Source organism: Hippopotamus amphibius, chromosome 12 (assembly GCF_030028045.1).
Source record: "Hippopotamus amphibius kiboko isolate mHipAmp2 chromosome 12, mHipAmp2.hap2, whole genome shotgun sequence".
Classification (NCBI taxonomy): Eukaryota; Metazoa; Chordata; class Mammalia; order Artiodactyla; family Hippopotamidae; genus Hippopotamus; species Hippopotamus amphibius.
In genome coordinates, this window is record NC_080197.1 from 79426543 (window position 1) to 79448786 (window position 22244).

The 22244-nt window shown below is 51.2% G+C and overlaps 1 protein-coding gene and 1 long non-coding RNA gene across 2 annotated transcripts; one reads left to right on the forward strand and one right to left on the reverse strand.

Annotated features, from left to right (window-relative positions):
* Positions 1-354: 354 nt before the first annotated feature.
* Positions 355-1284, reverse strand: NINJ2 (ninjurin 2). Its single transcript, XM_057703661.1, is given in 3 exon segments — positions 355-509; positions 512-520; positions 1056-1284. Coding segments are annotated over 3 exon segments (315 nt in total). The 5' UTR covers positions 1207-1284.
* A 2720-nt stretch (positions 1285-4004) lies between these two features.
* On the forward strand, positions 4005-9336 carry LOC130833465 (uncharacterized). Its single transcript, XR_009048484.1, has 3 exons — positions 4005-4180; positions 4755-4837; positions 8861-9336. It is a non-coding gene; the product is annotated as an uncharacterized LOC130833465 (long non-coding RNA).
* The last annotated feature ends 12908 nt before the right edge of the window (positions 9337-22244 follow it).

Genomic DNA, 22244 nt, shown 5'->3' on the forward strand with positions numbered 1-22244 from the left:
CTGCCGGCCAGCTTCCGGTGGTTTTGTTGACCCTGCTAGCCTGTGGACCACGATTTGAGTCGCACGGGCTGCTGGACAGTGCCAAGGAGAAAACCCACATCTCCCTCTTCCCCCCACTAACCACAGCCTCCACCCATCCCAGGCTGTAGAAAAGCCCTGCCTAAGAAGAGAGAGCACAAGAGGGCCTTGGTGAGCCCTAACCCAAGCTCTTCTCCAAGAGCCCAGCTCTGCCCCAGGTCTGTATTCTTCCCCTCTGGCTTAGCAAGTCTCTCTCTCTTGCAGCCCAAACCCCCAGAGGTGAGAAGGGCCACCTGGGGACCTCCCATCCTCTGTTACCTGCGTTCCAGGCTGTGTTCAGAGAGGGCTCCTCGAGGTCCTGGCAGCCAGGAACCCAGGCTTATGTGCCCCAAAGGCCGTGATGAAGATGTTGATGACAACAATGATGGAGACCAAGGCGGTGGCCGCGTTGTTGAGCTGGTTTAGTCGCCACTGCTTTTCTACCTCGTTGAGTTCAGTCGAGCTGTGGAGAAGGGGGAGTGGCAGGTGAGGGTCTGGGGGTGGGGGGACCACAGCCTCGAGCTTCCCCGACCACAGCCACTAGAGTCCAGAGAAAGTCCGGCCCCTCAGAGATCAAGGGAGGTGGCAGCCATTGTACTGAGATGCTTTCTCCCTCACTGACCAGTATGAGGTATCCATGTGGTGCTTAACTGAACCAGGATTTGGGAACTTATACTGGGTCTTCTAAGAGTGGGGATGCGTGCTCGCGCAAGAGAGCCTAAGGAACGCTGCTTCGAGTTAGTGAGCACAGTCATTCAGCAGGTATTGTGGAGTGGCCACTAAATGGGATACCAGGAGGTAGGACAGGGTGCCTGCACACACTATGTAGTTGTTTACTTGGGCATTTGAAAGTGCACAGGGCTGACAGCAGGTTCGTGTATGGCTGAGAAGGTGGCCTGTGCAAAATGCAGGGCGTGACAGGGAGGCACTTGGGATGCTTCTTCCCACTGGGGGGCACCCCCCTGCCCCAAGGCCAACTCCAGGCCCGGGCTCCTCACCAATGACCATGAGGAGGATGCCGATGACCACCTGCAGGAGCAGAGAGACGCTGAGGGTGACGAGGGTGGTGTAGTGATGAGAGGACGGCCCCTGCTCCAGCACCACTTTCAGCTGCGTGGCGTTGGACACGAGGAGGGCCACGTCCAGCATGCTCTCTGCCACGCTCTTCTTGGTGGCATAGTGGTTCAGGTCGATGAGCGGGCTTCTCCTGGGGCTGGGGTTCCCAGGCTGTAGGGGACAAAACACAGGCTTACTTGGGAGGCTCTGGAAGGAAAGCAGTTGAGAGGCTGGGAAGAGGATGGGATTTTAAAGGTCTCCTCTCCCCAGGTGGGAAACAAGGGCAGGGAACACCCTTCTCAGTGTTGTGGTCTGAAAGGATAAAGAGGTGGACTAGAAAACCCTTAAGTGCCTTTGAACTCAGAAATGATGCTGTGTTGTAATTTGCATTTCATGGAGGGTCAACCCTGCCTCACACCTTCACACATCATCTAAGAAAGGGCGGAGGGGTCTGGGCTGCTTGTAAAATGTACCTTCCTCATTTTATTCACCATTTTACGTGGGCCAGGCCTGGCCTTGGGTGGCTCTTTTCCTCTGAGCAGAAAGCATCTCAGCTCTGAGGGCTGGGTGGAGAAGGAAAAGGCACCTCTTCTCCCAGAATGATGCGGCCCCAAGGTGGGGTGCAGAGCTTCACAAATGGAAGAGGAGCTGTCTGTGGGTCCGGCTTCGGCCTCCCAGGGAGCACTGGAGGTGCAGCTCTGCTCAGGCACATGGCCCATCAGACACACGGCCCATCAGACACACGTCTGTGTGCACGCACTTATGCACACAGCAATATGTGCCAGTCCAAAGCTCTTCATTTGCTTTTTTATTACTTTTTGGCTAGAATTTATGGAAGCATAATTTACATTTAATTTGATTTTGAAATATTAAAATGAAGCTCTTATTCTCAAGAAGTCACTCACTCTGAAAGATAGAGTCCTGATGCAGGGCCAGTGGTGTGGGCCTCTGGGTTGGACCGAGAAAGTCAGACCAAAAGCTGCAGGCAACCAGCAGTCACTCAAGAGAACTTGGGTAGGTTTTAGGGAGATTCTTTTATGGTGGTGCCTGGGGTGCATCAGCTCACTAGGGCCCAGAAGCAGGGAGACCCATTGAAAGGTTATGGTCTTGATTTAGGGTCAGGCTGTGAAGGAAATGAAGCAGAATGGGGGTGAGAAAGGGGAGGAAGGGAGGCCTCGGAGATGTTACAGCCTGGACATAGGGAATCTGACCCAGCCCATCACAAGGATGTCTGTTGAGTGGGCGGGTGGGCAGGTGGGTGGTTGGGGCAGCTCTCAGAGGATTCTGGTTGCTCCTTCTGGATGCTGGGCTTGTCTGGAGCCGGCTGGGCTAGTTGGTTAGGGCCAGGGATCCCAAGGCCAATACCCCACAAAGCCCACACAGTCCCTGTCGGCCCCGAGGCTACAACCTGTGGTCCTAGCTCATCTGGAAAAGGTTTGTGCTGGGTATAAAATGCACTCACGAGGAGAGAGCGTCCATGGGGCAGCCCCCAGCTCTCTCCACAAGCAGGGGCCTCTGCCAGGCACAAGTATGAGCTGGGACTTCTCTGCCTCGATTTCTCCCTTGGCAGTGCCCACTTCCCTGATGCCCACCCTACCCTCCAGTTTGCCCAGTAGTGACAAGTTTTGCACTTTCTCCTTCCAAACCCAGCGCTCAGTCCAAGACCTGATAAACTGTGACGTTACTAAGAAAGCTTCAGGGAGAGACTCCTTTCTCTGAAAAGTTGCATATGAACAGTGGACAAAAATCATAAACCCAAACCTCTTGTGGTGTTCTTTTGTCTGTTTTTTTAGCATCAAGCAGATAGCGTGTGGGGACAGGGGTAGCAGGGGTGGGTACTGAGGGCAGAGATCTTAGAGCCTCAACAATGACCACTGTTCCTAGGTTTTCATAGACCTGATGGGCTTCTGTTGTTAAGTGACTGATTCACAGAGGATGTGGGTTCCCAGGAGCGCAGGAGCGGGCAGGCCTCATCCTTCCTTTGCTCATTTAGGGAGGGCCTGATTTATTTTGATTTGTGCCAATTCTGGCTGCTTTATAACTGAGGACGGTGGCGGGAAGCTCTCAGGGGCCCCTCGAAGTCCCTGAGGGCACCGTTCTCCCGTGTCCACGTGGTGGCGCTGGGGGCCTGAAGGAGCAACTTTGGCCCCAGCTGCGCGTGGGGTGGGGGTTGGGGGTTGGGGGCTGGGGTGTCGGTGGGTGTGTTTCCCCGAGGTGTCCACTGACAAGACAGGATTGGTGTGAAACCTGGACCCCACGGAGGCCCAGGACGGGAGCCTGTTCACAGGTCTGCATAGGCAGGCCTAAAACCCACCAAACGTGTCGAATGAGGGTTCAAATTATCCAGTCCTGACATGGGGTCAGGGTGAGTGGGTCACGCTGTAGGGTGGGGACTGTGATTAGAAGATAGATGGCTGCGAGACCTTGGGAGACGCTGCCTAGAAAGGGGTCCCCCATGGTAGCATCTTTAAAAAGCGGGGAAAGGGTTTTCTTAATCCCTCTGGGCCACTTTAGGAGCAGCCCTGCCCTGAGGTAGAGGGATGATTGAAATGACCTGATGGCCCTCCCTTATGGCCTGAGGATTCGATTAGATGAACCCCCGAATCCTGCAGGATGCCCCCCTTTCTTCCGACAGCCTGGAGCCCAGGAGCGACCCCTAGAGGAGCGGGGCCGGGGCAGGGGACGGGCGCGCCGCTGCCTCGTGAGCTGGCCCTTTAAGGCCGGCGTCCCGGGAACAAAGGCCCGGTCTGAGCACCGGCCTGAGTCACTTCTGTTCCTGCGCCCGCTCGCTCCTCGCCGGGCCGCCCTCCCCCCCGCCCCCCGGGGCAGCAGGCCGCTCCACGGGTCCGCCCCCTGAGCCCGGGGGTCTGTGCAGTGGGCGGGCGGGCGCCGTGGGCTGGCAGGGGCCGGAGGCCGGCAGCCGGGACCCCCGGCTCTGGACCTCCCCCTTTGGGCCTCAGTTTCCACATCCACAAACCGGGTGGGAAATCCCATTCTGGAGGAGCCCGAGCGAGACAGCTGCTCCTCAAAGGAAAGAGAACTCCGAGCCTCATTTTTCCAGTCTGAGGTCCGTCCGGCAGTGGCGCTTGCCCCTCAGTGTCTGTGTGTGAGCGCCCGCCCCCGGCCCCTGCACTGTTCCTCCAGGGCAGCGGGGGCCCCCAGCCTGAGACCCCGAGGCCCTGCTGGAGATGCGCGCACCCCTCAACCGGCTGAGCACCTAGGCAGCGCCCTGCGGATAGGAAGTCGGGGCTCCGGGGTTCCGGGCCGCAAGAGGACCTGGGTTTGCAGATGGCGTGGGGCGACACCGCAGACCCCTCTCCGGGTCCCCGAGTGCCGCCCGCTTGGGCGCGCTCTACCTCGCCCTGCCCTCCGCCAGGCTCACGTCCCTGTTCCCCGGGGTGGGGGTGGGGGTGGGGGGTGGGGGGTGGGGAGGGGAGGCGCTCGCCATGTCCCAGCTCCCAGGGCTAGTGTGGGTTCCCCCCTTGAAGTCTTGGGTTGCCCCATTGCTCTCCCAGACCATCATTTATCCCTTAATCCTCGCTGGCCTGTATTTTGGTTTCTTGACAAAACTTGAGTTGGATAGGAAAGGAATGCCTCTTTTACCAGAAAAGTAAACACAGTTTTACATTGTTTGTTGACAGTAAGGTCCGTGGGGGCCACCAGCTCCAACAGGTCATTCTGCTCTTTCTTGGAAACGAGATTCCAGGGACGTGCTCCCAAAGGGGTAAGTAACTGTCCTACCCAAAAGCCTCGGGATCCAATGCTCAGAGTGTGTAGGACCTGGGGCCCGAGGCAGGAGTGCAGGCCCTGTGGTTGGAAGGCCCAGAGGCCGGGATTTGTGGCAGCCCGGAGGGAAGCAGAGAGTACAGATCCTGCTCCCGCGACAAGCTGGCTTTGTGCGCCTGTTCCCATCACCGGGCTCCCTTTCTTATCTGCGAGGTGAGGGAGGTGGGATAAATGATTTCTTGGGTCCTTTCCAACCCAGAGTGATCTAGCAGCGGGGAAGCCCCTTCCTCTGTGTGGAGGTTCAGGGGCTAAGGACATGCCCTCTGAGAGGCAGAGGTCAGGCGGGTGTGCACCAGGCCGGGAGCAGAGGCCATGAGTCACTTGCTCTCGGCGACTCCAGGGCAGGGGTGACCCTCCAGTGAGTCACTGCTGTCAGCCCTGAGAAAAGCCATGTGGCAGTTTCCCTGCATATCAGTTCAAATTCAGGGCATCAGGCAAAATAGGCCCAGAGGAGCCGTGGGCTGTTGGCCCCTCTGTCAAAATGCCTGACTATCCAGAAAAGCCACCTGAAAGGAGATGGTGAAGAGCTAGACTTTGGAAGCTGGTTTCACAAAAGGGAAGGACAGATGCCAGCCCAGATAGAGTGAGCAGTTCATTCAGATACATAGATTTGGGTGACCTACTATGCCTTTGGTGCTTGAGATCCCTAATTCTCTGTTAGGATTAAGTGTGAAAGGGTGCTCAGGGCCATCATACTGTGGACACACACAGGCCCCAGAACACCCGGAATGACGGCAGTTCCTGCTTACAGATTACAGACCTTGCCCCGACACACGGCTAAACATGGTCCCCATGCAGCCCTGTGAAGTTGGTGAGGGCATCCTTATTGTAGTTGAAAGAATAGAGGCTCAGAGAGCCCAAGTCACTTGTTCAAGGTCCCACAGCACAGTTTTTAATCCCAATTCTCTACATGCCAGGGCCTATAATTTTAAGCCCTACTCTGTGACCTCCCAGAAGTTGAAGATAGACTCCCTGCCTGCAAGAAGTTTAGAATCTAAAGACAGACTTATGTGGCCTCAGATGAAAGAAGACCAAATGGACACTTGCTCAGAGCAGATATAACACCCCTCCCGGGGTGACACTTGTGTAGGGCTTTCCTGCATCTACAGGGGGGCTGTGTCCTGAGCCCCTGCTCCACTGTGGCAGAAAGGGCCCTACACCCATAGTCAGAAGGCTTGAGTTCAGACTGGTAAGAGGTGATCCAGGCAGCTGGGAGAACAGAGTTGACAGAGAAATTTTTATCTGGACATTTTAAATTCTGACTCGTGTGTGTTTGAACTATCTAAGAATAAATAAATAAACAAATGAAATAAAACAGAAAGAAATGTGCACCCCAAAAGACCAGTGGTTAATATAAAGCAGAATTTATAACTTCAGCTCACCTAGGTCTTAGCTTCTCCATGTGTGAAATGGAATAGGCCCACTTTAGCCCAGAGGGTTGTCAAAAAGATCAATGAGATAATGTGGGTGAATGTGCTTTGAAAATTGTGAAGCCTTAGAATAAGGATGAGATGAGAGAGAACTCTCTCCCACTCAGGACCACACTCCCGCCGTGGGCCTAGAGGCATCTGGGTACTGGGTTCTGACTCAGCCTGACCTGGCCCACATTTCGAAGTTTTGTCTTCTTAGCAGCACCCTTGGTCTTTGTTTTTTTTTTTTTTTTAATAAATCTGTTTATTTAGTTATTTATTTTTGGCTGGATTGGGTCTTCGTTGTTACACACAGGTTTTCTCTAGTTGCAGCAAGTGGGGGCTACTCTTGTTTGAGGTGCATGGGCTTCTCATTGCAGTGGCTTCTCTTGTGGCAGAGCACGGGCTCTAGGCGCAGGAGCTTCAGTAGTTGCAGCGCATGGGCTCAGTAGTTGTGGCTCGCGGGCTTTGTTGTGGGCCTAGTTGCTCCACGGCATGTAAGATCTTCCCGGACCAGGGCTTGAACCTGTGTCCCATGTATTGGCAGGCGGATTCTTAACCGCTGCGCCACCAGCGCAGGGAAGGGTCGTGTCCCATCCCCCGCCGCATCTTTTAAATGCTTCTCTCCCCCTCTGGGAACCTCTCTCCTTGCCCACCTGGGGGACGTTCCCCCTTCAAGCTGCTCCAGGCACATCTCTCAGGGAGGGAAATTCCCAGACAAGCCCACCTCACTGGGTCCCCACAGTCCCTGCTGTGAAGACCCCCCAGCTGGCTTCCACCTGCCCCTCCAGCCTGGTGTCCTGTTCCTCCTCCCTCCTGGGAGGGGCCAAGGGCTCACCCTCCTTACTAGGCCGCACTACATGACTCACTGTTCCCTGAACACACCCCGCCCTTCCGCCTGCTCCTGCTCCCTCTGGGACTAAAGGCTTTTCTTCCCTGTGCCCCGTGGGAGGCTGGCCCTTCCTTCTAGACCCTGGGCTGTGTTCAGACCCCTCCAGGTGGCCCTTCCAGCCATCTGCTTTCCCACGGGGAATCCATCTTCCATATTCCTGGGTCCCCATGGTGCCAAGCTCAGTGACTTGCCCACATTAAATGCACAATAAATGATGACTGCATTGAATTTTTTATATGAAAGAGTTATGTCAAAGAGTTTTTTCAAAAAAAGGCAAAAGAACAGATCTCTGGGATTTCAGGCCCAATGACTGCTGGGCGAGGGGTGTGCTGTTTGGACAGAGAATATTTGCCCCTGGGTATCCTGCCCTTTCTCCACGCGTATCCTGCCCTTTCTCCATGCGTATCCTGCCTCAGGGAACCAATGACTCAGGCTGGCCGCTGCCACTGGTCTTCAGGCCAAAGCCTGCAAAGGCCTGGACCCCTGAGGCCCATGTCTGGGGCAGACATTCAGCCTGAAGCCTTTCCTGTGCCAAGAGCAGTGGGTCTCGCCCTTAAAAGTCAACAGTCTCTAATCCACCTCGGGTGGGGTGTCCACGTGCTCTTCCCGTAATAACACCCAGCAGGCCTAGAAATCTCCTCTGAGCCCTGGGCGAAGCCTTGCGAGGCGCCAGCCCTCTCCCAGGTGCCTGCAGCCTTACAGCCAGTGCTCAGGGCTCAGGCGCTGGGAAGGTGTCAGCGCCTCTCCGTCCGCCAGGGGGCCCCATGACAGTGCGTGGGCCCTGGGGCAGCCCAGCCCTGCCAGGGGCCGAGGGATTTTGATCTCCCTGTGAGTCCAGAGGTGAGTCCAGAGGTGACAGGCTTTCTTTCTGACAAAAGGGGCCTAGACACGCGGGAGCAGAATGGGAAGGGAGGGACAGGAAGGCGTGGGGCCTGTGATAGGAACCCCGTGGGGCCTGCTGGCTTTTTCTTAGGCAGCATTTTCCACCTCCCCTGCAAGAGGTCACCTTGTCAGCCATCTGGGTCAGGGTCCAATGTTAATTGTGGATTTGCCACATAGAAACTTCCAAAGAATTGGAAAACAAGAGTTCTTTCTGAATTAGCAAGTTGCTCTGGGGCTTCCAGACCCATCTGGCACTTTGCTCCAGGCTTTGGAGTTCTCAGCAGCATCCCCCCAAGCCGGCCTGACCCATCACTGCTCATGGGAATCCTGCCCATCCTTCAAAGGCCAATAGACGGAGCCAGAATGTAAACAGTAGTAACTATTGATGAATACGAGGAATGCCGTATGCCAGCCATGACCTCCATGGAGTGGGGTTGGTTTATTTGTTGTTGTTTTTTGTTTGTTTTTTGGTTTTGTTTGGTTTGGTTTGGTTTCTGTTCTTTGGGCTGCACGGAGCATCTTTCGGGATCTTCGTTCCTGGTCGGCTTGTGGGATCTTAGTTTCCTGACCAGGGATTGAACTGGGGCCCTTGGCAGTGAAAGCCCGGAGTCCTAACCACTGAACCGCCTGGGAATGCCTGTGAAGTGGGTGTTAATAGTCCCATTTTACAAGTGAAGATATTGAGCCTCAAAGAGGTTAACTGCCCAAACTCACTGGACGCTAAGGAATGGTCCCAGCACCCAAATCCTACACCCGAGTTCTTCCTTCTCTATGCCAGTGGTTCTCAAAGTGTGGTCCTGGAAGCAGCAGCAGCAGCAGCACCTGGGAACTTGTTGGAAATGCAGATTCTCAGACACCACCTTAGACCTGCTGAATCAGAAACTCGGGGTGGAACCCAGCCACCTGTGTTTTAACAAGCCTCCAGGGGATTCTGATGCTCCTCAAGTGTGAGGGCCATTGGTCTACACCAGTTGGCCATTGCCACACTGAGCTCGCCACCAACACTTCATGTGCTTGCCATCTTCTAAGCTCCGTGCTACACGCTTCCATTGACTGTCACTGAGTTCTTTTAACAACGCCTGTTTTACAGATGAGAAAGTCGAGGCTCAGGATAATTGAGTACTTTTGCCCAGGATCACCCAGCTGTTGATGTTAGAGTTGGGATTTGAACCCAGGCAGGCTCTGGATCCTGTGTCTTTTTTTTTGGCTACACCACGCGGCACATAGGATCTTAGTTCCCTGACCAGGGATCAAATCTGCACCTCCTGCAGTGGAAGCAGAGTCTTTTTTTTCTTTTTTGTAATAAATTTATTTATTTGTTTATTTATTTATTGGCTGTGTTGGGTCTTCGTTGCTGTACATGGGCTTTCTCTAGTTGCTGGGGGCTACTCTTCATTGTGGTTCGCGGGCTCCTCATAGTAGTGGCTTCTTTTGTTGTGGAGCACGGGCTCTAGGTGCGTGGGCTTCAATAGTTGCGGCACATGGGCTCAATAGTTGTGGCTCACAGGCTTAGTTGCTCCGTGGCATGTGGGATCTTCCTAGAGCAGGGCTTGAACCTGTGTATCCTGCATTGGCAGGTGAATTCTTAACTACTGCACCAGTTAGGAAGTCCGGAAGCACAGAGTCTTAACCACTGGATCGCCAGGGAAGTTCCGAGGAGCTGTGTCCTTAACCACTATAGTCTTTAGTGCCTGGAAGCACAGGTCCTGAAACCCCTTAGAGGTGGACCCTTCAGACTAGGGTCTGAAGGACGCAGAGAGCATTTCTCCAGATCTTCCCACTGAACAGGGAATAAATCCAGTTTATTCATTTGGCACCAGCAGGCAGCACACACCCGCAGCTCCCGTCCCTAGTGCCAGGCGATGCCCACTGTGTGCCTGTTTGCAGGGCCCAACACATTCATACTTAGACCCTCTTCATGTCTTCACTCAAACTTTTACTGAGCCTTCTTTGGTTTTGTAGAAGCTTAGATTTTGTGGTGGAACCCGAGTCCAGACAGGAGGCCTACACACGGGTAAATGAAAACGACTCTCAGAACAATTAATCGTAAAGCAGAATATCAGCCTTCCACACGACAGTGCATGTGAGTTGTGTACGTTCCCACTAGATGATATGTTTGCAAAAGGTGAGAGTTATTTCCTTGGAACCTCAGGCAATTAGAATAAGAAGCAGCGAGAGTTGTTCCCACGGTCCATGGCTGCAGTCCAGGGGAGCAGACCTCATCAGGAGATCATATCTGATACAGAGATGGGAAAAGGGAAGATGGTGAATTTCCCACCCCACCCAGCCATGCGCCGAGCCTGTCAAGATCCTAGCGTGTGCTGGGCAGCGAGGACTCCACAGAGACCCCCTCCTTCCTGACACCCCTGTTCCCCTAATCCCCTGAAATGACACGGATTAGCAGAGCATCAGGTGCATAAAGGGGGAAGCAAAAGGGAGATAAAAAGATCTTTTCAGTCCCGCACCAGTAGATAAGCTTCACAGGCGCAAGGACTTTATCTGTCTTGCTCATGGCTGTATCCCAGAGCCCATCACCTACCTTGGCGAGCTGGATGAGCCAGCGATGGCTCTGTCACCCCTGTATTCACTCACAAGGGGCTGAGGAGGCAGGACCTCTTACACGGAGCCCTCTGGGGGTGCAGCAAGTGCTTGTCTTCCATGGGCACGTCCACTCCTGACGCGGCCTGCTGTACAGCATCGCAGCCTCAGTGCGCGCGCACGTGTGTGTCCACTGACCCTGGGGTTGGCAGTGCTGGGGGCCGGGCGCAGACAGGCAGGTGCAGAGGAGGGGGATGCTGTTGTTCTCCCTGGAAGGAGCCCGGCTGCAGCTCCAGGCAGGTGGGATCAAGATGGTGAGGCACCCCTGGGGCGCTGGCTCCCAGATAGCAAAGACAGGTGCAAACAGCCCTCAGGGTCGGCCAGCCCTGAGTCAGATGCCCCCTCGGCCCAGAGCCTGCCTGCCAGGATCTCGGCCCCCAGCCCCCAGAGTCTCCCACTCTCCCCCCAGGCCCAGCAGAGCGCTCTTCCCGCCTCAGGATCACAGCTTCCGGCCCAACTCCTGCACCCTGGTGTCGTGGGCCAGGGTCTGGGGGAGATGAAGGTCAGCAGACGGGTGGCTCTCGGCTAGGAGCCACCTGCCATTTCTTCCCCCGGTGACCTCAGGCAGCCCATGCGACCCCACTGCTTCCCAGTCTCCTCTTTGGCAAAACGAGAGCATGCCAGCCCCCCTCCTCCCTTGTGCGAAGCTAGGGCGTAGTGAAAGGTGTGGGCCTCTGCCAAACTCTGCCAAACCCTCGGCTAAAGGGCTGTGAAAACCCCAGGTCTGTTCTCACCCAGACCCCAGGGCGTCCCCTGGAGTGATCCACTGGGGACGCTGACCATGCTGGATGGCCCCAGAATGCTCCCACAGGTCCAGCCTCTCTTCCCATAACTGTGTTTATCCAGCCCTTACCATGTTCCAGGCGCTCTTCTAGGTGTATTTAATACACTATCTCACTTACTTCTCACAGACCTTAAGAGGGGAAATGCAAGTTCAGAGAGATTAAGCCACTTGCCTGAGGTCACACAGCTAGAGACAGGTGTGTCAAGAGTTGAACCCAGGTCCATCTGAGGCCAAAGCTCTTGCTTTTAACCGCTGCTGTTTTGTAAGCCTCTGGTCAGCTCTCATTCCTTTGCCACCTTCGTGGAAAGCCAGGGCCCTGAGGAAGTCTTTTCTCTAGTGCCTAACTCAGTATGTGGCCAGTAGTGTGTGCTTGGGAAGGAGGGAAGGAAGGAAGGAGAGAAGGAAGGAATGAGGGAGGGAGAGAGAGAGGTAGGGAAAGGGGGAAGAAAGGAGGGAAGGAGAGAGAGGGGGGGAAAGAAGGAAGGGAGGCGGCCGGTCCTGCGCTTAGCTACAGGCCCGGGCCCAGGCTGGAAGCCCCTTTCCATCCCCCAGGGCGATGCCCAGGCTGTGAGGCAGTTGCTGGATCATTGCTATGCTCTCACTTTTTCTAAAAATACAAAGAGACAAGCCCTCCCAGGCTACAAAACAGATATCCAGTTGCTCTCTGGGGTCAGCGCTGTGAGGCCCGATCCTGCCACTGGGCAGCTGCTCCCTCTGGGTCCCTGACTGACAGCTGACCCCGTATCCCTGTGACTGTTTACTGCCAGGCAAAGTCCAGGTTTGTGGAGGTGGGAACTCTGAGCCGCCGGGCCTGGCCCAGCCCTGCCCGCGCTGAACTGTGGGACACCCAGGCACGTTCGGGGTCTTTTCCCTGAAGCCCAGTCTGAGCAAATCCTTCTGGGGCTGTCAGCCCCTCCGGCCCCTGTGGAGTCTGAGCAGCAGCCGGGTTCAGGGATACGGACACACTGGCCTCGAAGTCAGACACCGGAGTCAGGTCCCAGCACTGCCCCCCGCAGCTGCATGACCTGCAAGCTCTGTCAGCCTCCTGTGAAACTGGGGATAATACAGTTACAAAGCAGTGATGTGTCATCTGTTTTGAAAGATACATATTATGTGCATAGATAAACCTCATGAGATACGAACTAAAATGCTAACAGTGTCATCTCTAGGCCCTAGGATTTGAGGTGTCCTTGTTATTTGGGCTTCCTCTGTATTTCCTAACTTTTCCTCCAGGAGCATATTCAGTAAAAGAAAAAAAAAAAAAGTTAGAACGACAAGCCACAGTTGGTATTTGAGCATTCATCTTGACTTACAGGACAGTTTGAGGAGAAAGTTAATGAGAGTGGGTTGCAAGCTCTAAAGGTCTTTACAAGTGTCAGGGGTTCTTAATACCATTTTCCACAGGGCGTTTTGGACCTGGAGCCCCAGGGGTGGGGAGGGAATAGCCCTTCCAACTTCACCCCAGGAAACCCAGTCTTATGCTCCCTACCTCACCAGGTCGGAAGCGGGGAGAACGATGGTCCGTGTGGTGCCTGGGCTGTGGACGGGCACGGCCATGTGGCGCAAGGCCCCGGCCTGCTCTGTGCGTGAGTGAGTAGCATTGATTGAGCACCCACTGTGTGCACTGCCCTGCACCCTGTTCTGAGAAGATAGCTCTGTTTGCTTTCCTCAGTCAACATTCGTTTATCAAGCATCTCTCTATTTTGAGGAAGTCAGAGTGCAGAGGGCATGGCCTGGAGGTGGGGAGTCAGGGATGAGTTAGAGAGAGGGGTGGGTGCCTCATGAGAGAGACGAACAAAGTGGGGAAGAAGGAGACCACCCAGGGAGGTTGGAGGAGAACCTGTGGACTTGAATGTTGTCTCAGCTGATCTTGAAGGATGAGAAGAGTCCTACCTTGGGAACCAGTACCCTAACGGGAGAAACTAGTGGAAGTTTCCAAGTGAGCGTTCGTGTAACCCACTGTACTTTGCAAGGCCCAGTACAAAATGAACTTGAGGGCCCCAGTTCAAAATGTGTTAAGAGGGGCTGCCCTGGTGGTCCAGTGGTTAAGACTCCACATTCCCAATCCAGGGGGCATGGGTTCGATCCCTGGTCCAGGAACTAAGATCCTGCATGCCACGTGGCAGTGGCAAAAAAAAAAAAAAGTATGAAGAATTTCCAGATGGTAATGGGATTAAACCAAGCACAGGGACTCTCTCAGTGCTGGACCTTCTGAGCGAGGCCCTTGAAGCCAGCCCAGCCTGCTGGTAAGGGCAGGGGAAAAGGCTTAAGGGTTTCTGTGGCCAGGAGGACCACCGGCCTTGGGAAACCCAGTGACTCTTCACTGCATCTCAGGTTAAGGTTGGCCTCCAGAGGCGAGATAACCTGCCAGATCTGGTTCTGTACTTAGCTTTTCCTGTTGGTGGCTTGTGGCGCGTCCTGCCTCTTTTAAATAATGGTGCCAGAAAGGCCAGAGACTCCTGGCTCGTTCCCAAGCACCAGGACCAGGGAGCAGCAAAGAATACAGATGCAGATGCCTTTGGTGGTAGAAGTGGCAGGAAATGCTTCTCACAGGAAATGCTGGCCTCCCTTTAAGGTGTTCAGTCTCAAACCAACCGTGCACACTTCTGTCTGCCAGCAGGGCATCAGTTTCAGCCCTGTGCCCGACCCTCTCGTTTTGCTAATGAGGAAACTGAGAACCAGAGAGGGTAAGGGACCCGTCCAAGGTCACATGACTGGCCAGTGCTGAAATTAGAACCCAGGTTTCTGAACTCCCACCAAGCACACTTCCCCTAAAGGAGCCCTCCACACTGGACCATGGGTGCCACACTCAGGGGCTGCCCTGGGCAGTGGTCTTCGGGCCTCTGGGGCCCTGCTCACCTGAGAAAACCATGGCCACTCGCTGGAGGACGCTGTTGGCTGGGCTCTAGTGGTGTGGAGAGGAGTTGAGGTCCGGGTGGAAGATGCTCACTGCCCTTTCACCCTTAATCTGAGCAGATGGTGGAATTGCCAGGACTAGAGAGGGGCCATGCCAGGGTCTGGGGAAAACAAGCCAAAGGTGCCTGCAGGCAGTTTCTAATCCTGCTACCGAAACCTGGGGGGGGCGGGGGTCGGGGGTGTGTGGGGGAGGTGGAGGCTCAGCCCTTTCTGTGGGGGAGCTTTGTCAGGGTTAAAGGGTGCTGGAGTGGAGCCCTAATCTGGGTCAACAACAAGGCTAGGAGAGTCAGAGTGGAGATGCAGGTGACCAGGAGGGGGTGCAAACATGGAGGCCTGGGTCCCAGAGAAGCTGCCCCCCTGCTTCAGGGAGCAGGTCAGAACCCCAGGGAAAACAGCCGGGCTGAACCCACAGTGACACCCCTGGGCAGGAACAACTCCAGTCACCAATTAGCAGCGGAAAGTGCCCAAGGGTGTCATATATTTACATTGTACAAGACAGAATGTTTGCACATGTGTGATCGTACAGAATTTGCACAGCTGCCTAAGGACACAAGCTGAGGCTGCATTTTAAGGATAAGCAAATGAGTGCAGAGGAGTGAAGTCACTTCCTTAAGACCATCTGACTAGTTAAGTCCTGGAACTGGGAGACAAGCCCGGTTTTCCTGTCTTAGTGCCAGCTCCTTGCTCTGGCCCCTGGCTGGTCTCCACCTCAACACCCCCTTCCAGCGCTGGAAGGCGGGCAGAGGGAGCGGGAGGGTCTGGCGCACGTTTGCAGAGCTGTGATGGAACATCCCGTCCCTGCACTGGGAATGTCCTCTGGGCCCCTCCTCACCACCCACTCAGTAAGTCTCCTCCCATGTTTTCCCCCCACTAGGTCTTTGATGACACCTTCCGTCTGATGACTACTCTGTTCTCTCATTGGACGTGAACTCCTTTAGGGTAGGAAACTTGGCATGAGGCTGCCACTTATGGACAAGCAGAAGCGGTTTAGTTAATGAAGCAGGGGTGACCTATGCAGGCCCACCCTTTAGACACTTAACGACAGCTACTGTCATCCATTTCCCTAAGCGCTGTACCTTCTACCTGCCCTAGTCCTTGCACATGATGGAAACACAGGCAGGCCTCCCCTTTAAAAACATCCCCAATTAATTTAGAAGGAGCACAGTGGGAGAGGGCTGGGGAGGGGGGATCCGTATTACAAATGGACTCCCCACAGACTCCTTTAAATGGCTGCTTGATGGATGTTTTTCTAATCTTAGACGGAGGAAAGCTTTTGGAAGCATGACGTGAAATCCAGAAGTCATAAAGGATCGATGAATTCGACTGCATAAAAATTGTTTGAATACAAGATAGTTATAATAACAACAGCATATACTCCCTTAGCAGTTTTTTCATGCCGAGCACAGGGCCGGACTCTTTCTATACATTAACTTCCCATTCTCATAACAGCCCGTGCACCCTAAGGTAAGTAACGGAATCTTGCTCGTTGAGCTGGTAGTTTAGAGAGAAACCAGAATTACCAAGTAGTCTGCCTTCAGATTCTGTGCTGCAGCCACTCCCTACACTGCCACACACTGTACAGTGTCAGAGGACAAAGACAAGTAGGACAAAGGACTGATATCCCTGCTTTACACAGAGGTCTTTAGAGTGAACCCCATAGGAAAATAGAGGATACAGACAAGCACAGAAGAATAATCACAAACGGCTGTATTGTGTGTGTGTGTGTGTGTGTGTGTGTGTGTGTGTGTGTGTGTGTGTGTGTGTGGTGTATCCTCTGAGACTGACAAAGATTTAAGAGACTGATCTTTCTCAGTGTTGGTAAATGTGGATAAACCAGCATTTTCACACACTTGGTAGGAATGTAAAGGTCAATGTAAAGTATTACCAAATTACCCAAATTTACTATAGTCTTTTTTTGAAGGACAATTTGGCAGTTATCTATTAAAATTTAAAATATTCTTATCCATTTACCTAATAAGTCCACTGCTAGGAGTTTTTCCCACAGAAAATGCTCCCCAAAGTACAAGAAGACAAGATGTTCACTGCATCATTCCCATCATTGAGAATGCAAAAAAAATTGGAAATGGTCCAAGTCATAACCCATGACATGTTAGCTAAATAAATCAGGCTACATCCATGCAATGAAATACCATCTATGTCTTGAAAAAGATTGAGGTAGATCCCACGCATAGATGTGGGAAGATATATAAAATGTAATATGAAATGTATTTAAAGGGGAAAAGTCATTATGAATATGATATGACTTTTTAAATTGAAGTATGATTGATTTACAGTGTTGTGTTAGTTTCAGGTGTACAGCAAAGTGATTCAGTTATATATGTGTGTATATATATATATTCTTTTTCAGATTCTTTTCCATTATAGGTTATTACAAGACATTGAGTATAGTTCCCTGTGCTATACAGAAGGTCCTTGTTGTTTATCTATTTTATATACAGTAGTGTGTATCTGTTAATCCCAAACTCCTAATTTGTGCTTCCCCACCTTCCCCTTTGGTAATCATGTTTGTTCTCAATGTTTGTGAGTCTATTTCTGTTTTGTAAATAAATTCATTTGTATCGTATTTTAGATTCCACATATAAGTTATATGATATTCATCTTTCTTTGTCTGGCTTACTTCACTTAGTGTGATAATCTCTAGGTCCATCCATGTTGCTGCAAATTGCATTATTTCTTTTTTTTTATTTCTTTCTCTTTTATGAATGAGTAGTATTCCATTGTGTGTGTGTGCATATATGTATATATGTATGTGTATACATATATATATACACACATATGCCACATCTTCTTTATTCATTCGTCTGTCAATGGACATTTAGATTGCTTCCTTGTCTTGGCTATTGTAAATAGTGCTGCTATGAACATTGGGATGCCTGTATCTTTTCAAATTAGAGTTTTCCTCTTTTCCGGATATATGCGCAGCGGTTGGGATTGCTGGATCATATGGTAGCTCTATTTTTAGTTTTTTGAGGAACCTCCATACTGTTTTCTATAATGACTGCACCTATTTACATTCCCACCAACAGTGTAGGAGGGTTCCCTTTTCTGCACACCCGCTCCAGCATTTGTTATTTGTAGACTGTTTTTTTTTTTTATAATTTTATAGGTAGATTGTTTTTAAAAAATAAATTTATTTATTTTTATTTATTGGCTGCGTTGGGTCTTCGTTACTGCCCACAGGCTTTCTCTAGTTGCGGCGAGTGGAGACTCCTCTTTGTTCTGGTGCTTGGGCTTCTCAGCGCGGTAGCTTCTTTTGTTGTGGAGCACAAGCTCTAGGCACTCGGGCTTCAGTAGTTGTGGCACGTGGGCTCAGTAGTTGTGGCTCTCAGGCTCTAGACTGCAGGCTCAGTAGTTGTGGTGCACAGGCTTGTTGCTCCACAGCATATGGGATCTTCCTGGCCCAGGGCTCGAACCTGTGTCCCCTGCATTGGCAGGCAGATTCTTAACCACTGCACCACCAGGGAAGTCCCTGTTATTTGTAGACATTTTTTTAAGCCCTTTATTGGAATATAATTGCTTTATACTGTTGTGCCAGTTTTTGCTATACAACAAAGTGAATAAGCTGCATCTGCACATATATCCCCAAATCCCCTCCCTCCCGTGACTCCTTCCCGCCTTCCCTATCCCAGCCCTCTAAGTCATCACCCATCATCGAGTTGATCTCCCTGTGTTATGCAGCAGCTTTCCACTAGCTATCTATTTTACATTTGGTAGTGTATATATATATGTCAATGCTACTCTCTCACTTCGTCCCAGTTTCCCCTTTGCCCCCCGCCCCTCAGCCCCATGTCCTCAAGTCCATTCTCTATATCTGCATCTTTATTCTTGTCCTGTCACTGGGTTCATCAGTGCAATTTTTTTAGATTCCATATATATGAGTTAGCATACGGTATTTGTTTTTCTCTTTTTGGCTTACTTTGCTCTGTATGACAGACTCTAGGTCCATCCACCTCACTACAAATAACTCAATTTCATTCTTTTTTATGGCTGAGTAATATTCCATTGTATATATGTGCCACATCTTCTTTATCCATTCATCTGTTGATGGGCATTTAGGTTGCTTCCATGTCCTGGCTATTGTAAATAGTGCTGCAGTGAACATTGTGGTACGTGTTTCTTTTGGGTTTATTGTTTTCTCAGGGTATATGCCCAGTAGTGGGATTGCTGGGTCATATGGTAGTTCTATTTTTAGTTTTTTAAGGAACCTCCATACTGTTTTCCATAGTGGCTATACCAATTTACATTGCTACCAACGGTGCAGGAGGGTTCCCTTTTCTCCACACCCTCTCCAGCATTTATTGTTTCTAGATTTTTTGATGATGGCCATTCTGACCGGTGTGAGGTGATGCCTCATTGTGACTTTGACTTGCATTTCTCTAATGATTAGTGATGTTGAGCATCTTTTCATGTGTTTGTTAGCCATCTACATGTCTTTTTTGGAGAAATATCTATTTAGGTCTTCCGCCCATTTGTGGATTGGGTTATTTGCTTTTTTGGTATTAAGCTGCATGAGCTGCTTGTATATTTTGGAGATTAATCCTTTGTCTGTTGCTTCGTTGGCAGATATTTTCTCCCATTCTGAGGGCTGTCTTCTTGTCTTGTTTATGGTTTCTTTTGCTGTGCAAAAGCTTTTAAGTTTCATTTGTAGAGTTTTTGATGATGACCATTCTGACCAGTGTGAGGTTGTGCCTCATTGTAGTTTTGATTTGCATTTTTCTAATAAATAGCGACGTTGAGCATCTTTTCATATGCTTGTTGGCCATCAGTGTATCTTCTTTGGAGAAATGTCTATTTAGGTCTTCTGCCCATTTTTCAATTGGGTTGTTTGTTTTTTTGACATTGAGCCAGACGAGCTGTTTCTATGATATGATCTTATATTGGTAAAAACTAAATGAAATATTCAGAGTATTTATTTTATACTACTGTGCATTAGTGTAAGTATAGTAAAAATATGAAAGGAATTTTTATCACAATAAGGACTTACCCTAAGTTATATATTTTCCCAATTTCAATTTTTGACAACTAACGTCTTTTTTTTTTTTCTGTCATGTTTTATTTTAGATGAGCACAGAGAAAATAGGTAACAACTAGGCAAGGCAACCATATTGTTATTATAGAGTAAAAAGTGTTTGATGAAAAAAATGGGATAATTCCCTGGTGGTCCACTGGTTAGTACTCTGCCCTCTCACTGCCGAGAGCATGGGTTTGATCCCTGGTTGGGGAACTAAGATCCCGCAAGCCGTGTGGCATGGCCAAAATTTTAAGAAAATTTTTTTAGAAAGAAAAGAAAAAATGATTAGAATAGCTAATTGTAGGATACAGTAAATGCTTGACCTGAAAACATGATAAAAACAGTTAAATATGGAAACCTTATTCCTTTAAGATTACATGCCAGACATTAAATGCAAACTGTGGTCATTCCAAGGATATCTATAGGACTTTAACCTGGTGTTAATGGCTGAATCTTATTTAAAATTTATCATAATAAGAGTGTAAATCACTTTTGCATTTCTCCTTAAGGTTGAGTGAAAGTGAATTCTGTGGAATCAGCAACGTTATCTCTAACACCTGGCTTAGGTGAACACAGCAGGTACTTAATAAATGCTTAAGTTATGAATGCAGCAGGTACTCAATAAATGCTTATTACTTAGTAGACAACATACTATCACTGTGGTGAATTCACTTGTTCCTCTTTTCTGTGCCTGACTATAGAGCCTCCAATAGCACCTCAATAAAAGGGGAAAAAGCAATAAAATACCTTCACATTCTTCTTTATAATCAGGAAAAACGTAATAAAGATTAAATTAATACATAGCAAAACAACACCCTCCCCTGGTTATTCATTTATTCTATAAGCAGGTTCTAGGTGCACTGGCTGAGTCCCAGGCACTGATGCCAGATGTGGGGCTGCAGAGACTGATGAATACAGCTCCCACCCTCAGGGAACTTCTTCTCTAATGGGGGAGACAGATGGAAGATCTAGTGGGAGCCTTCAGGCCTGGAAGGTGCCAGAGGAGAAGCATGTTCCAAGCTCAGTTCTCCTGGGGTTGAGGAGGGACCAGAATCTCAGGGAGGGAGCAGTGGGCTCAAGCTCAGGACCCAAGGGGTCCTTGGATGTGGATGCAAGGTGGCAGGTTGGAGGTGGGGCTGGAGAGGCGTGGGGAATGCGGCAGGTCGGCAGGTCGAGTGGTCCCTTAAGGTAGTTAGATTTTATCTTGGAGCCCTGGGGAGCAATGAGAAGTTACATCCTTACATTTGAGAAGGATCACCATGGAGGCAGCACTAGCATGAACTGAAGGGGGGAGACAGGAGTCCAGGGTGACATGGAGGGGGTGGTGGGGATGGAAGTGGGACCTCCCCAGACAGGGGAAAGGAAGTGGAACTGGGGGAGCTGCTGAATGATTGACATGGAGGGTGTGGGAAAGGGAGGGTAAGGATGACCTCTGTGTTTCTGGTTGAATCCGCAGTCTGGAATCTCACCCTCAGCGGTGCAGCCCCATGGGATTCAATTCATGAACAGCTTTCCAGGAACGTGCCCCTGCGTCAAGCGAGGGGCACCTGTTTGCCTGGTGCCGATGACAACAGTCTAGCGGGGTCACTGCGCCAGGGCATCTGGAAGCCTGTCAGGGGCCGGAGTCCATAGCCCAGGGCAGTGCCTCTTCCGAGCAGGTGGCAAATAGTGCATCATGATTCAGGTTATGGGGGTGGGATGATGGTCCCTGGGTCCTCTGGCTCTTGTCCGGATGTCAGGGCTGTCAGGGCCCCTCTCCTTCCCATGGCTTTTGGGAACCAACAGTGGAGGCAGCTTTAGGTCCTACAGGCTGATGGGGCCCCATCCCTCAGCAAGCTCCCAGTGGCGCTGCACCTAGATTTCACAGCTCCCTGAAGCCTCACCCCTCACCTCCTGCCTGCTGACAGCACTCTGCTGGGGCAGAAATAGCCCTGCACGTCCGCAACGTCTTAACCACTGGGGTGCTGGCTCTCCTGAGACAAGGTCCCTGCTCTCTCCCAGCCGTTGCTGCTGAGAACCCCCTGCCCAGTACTGACGTGTGGCTCATCTGCTGCCTTGGCCAGAGGATCGGGGCAATTCTGATTGCAGAAACCTTTGGAAGGACCGTGCTATCGGAACTCCATAGAGCTGGTCTTAAACCAGAGGCCTCTTGGCTGAGCCCTGAGTCCCTGGAGGGATGGTGTCTGCTGTGGATGGACGTCACGGAGGGAGCGGTCGGGCGTCACCAGGCTGGCTTCTTTCCCCAGGTCCCTCTGTGTGTCTTATCTTATCATGCAGCTGGGCTGGGGGTGCTGCCAGGCTTCGTGGGAGCTGCCTCTGAAGGCCAAGGGTGGGGGCAGGGTCTGGGTGTCATTTTAACAGGAGAGCTTTCTGAAAGCGTGAACCAGCTAGCAGCAGCTGTGCTATGTGAAATAAGCTGTCAATTTTGAGAAGAGAGAGCTCCCCGTTTTTACCAAGTCATCCCTCGCCCCTCCTGCTCTGCTCATACCTCCAACTGTCTAAAATCTAGGCCAAGCTGTAGCCAAAATGCATATCTTGTTTGCATTCTTGTTGCATTCTTATAAGAATCTGTAACAGAGAAGAATGTGGACTTTGAACTAAGAGTGGGGTCAAGCCTGGCTTTCCTACTTGCCAGCTTGGTGACTTTGGACAAGCCGGGTTTCCTGAAACTTAGTTACTTCAAGATGGGGACAAATGATGGTTCCTACCGTACTGGGCTTCTGTGCGGATGGAAAGGGGACATATGTGTAAAATAGAGCAGTGCCTATGGAATAATACCAGAGGTGTTAATACCAGTCAGCATTACTATCATTGCTGGAGGTATTCAGAGTT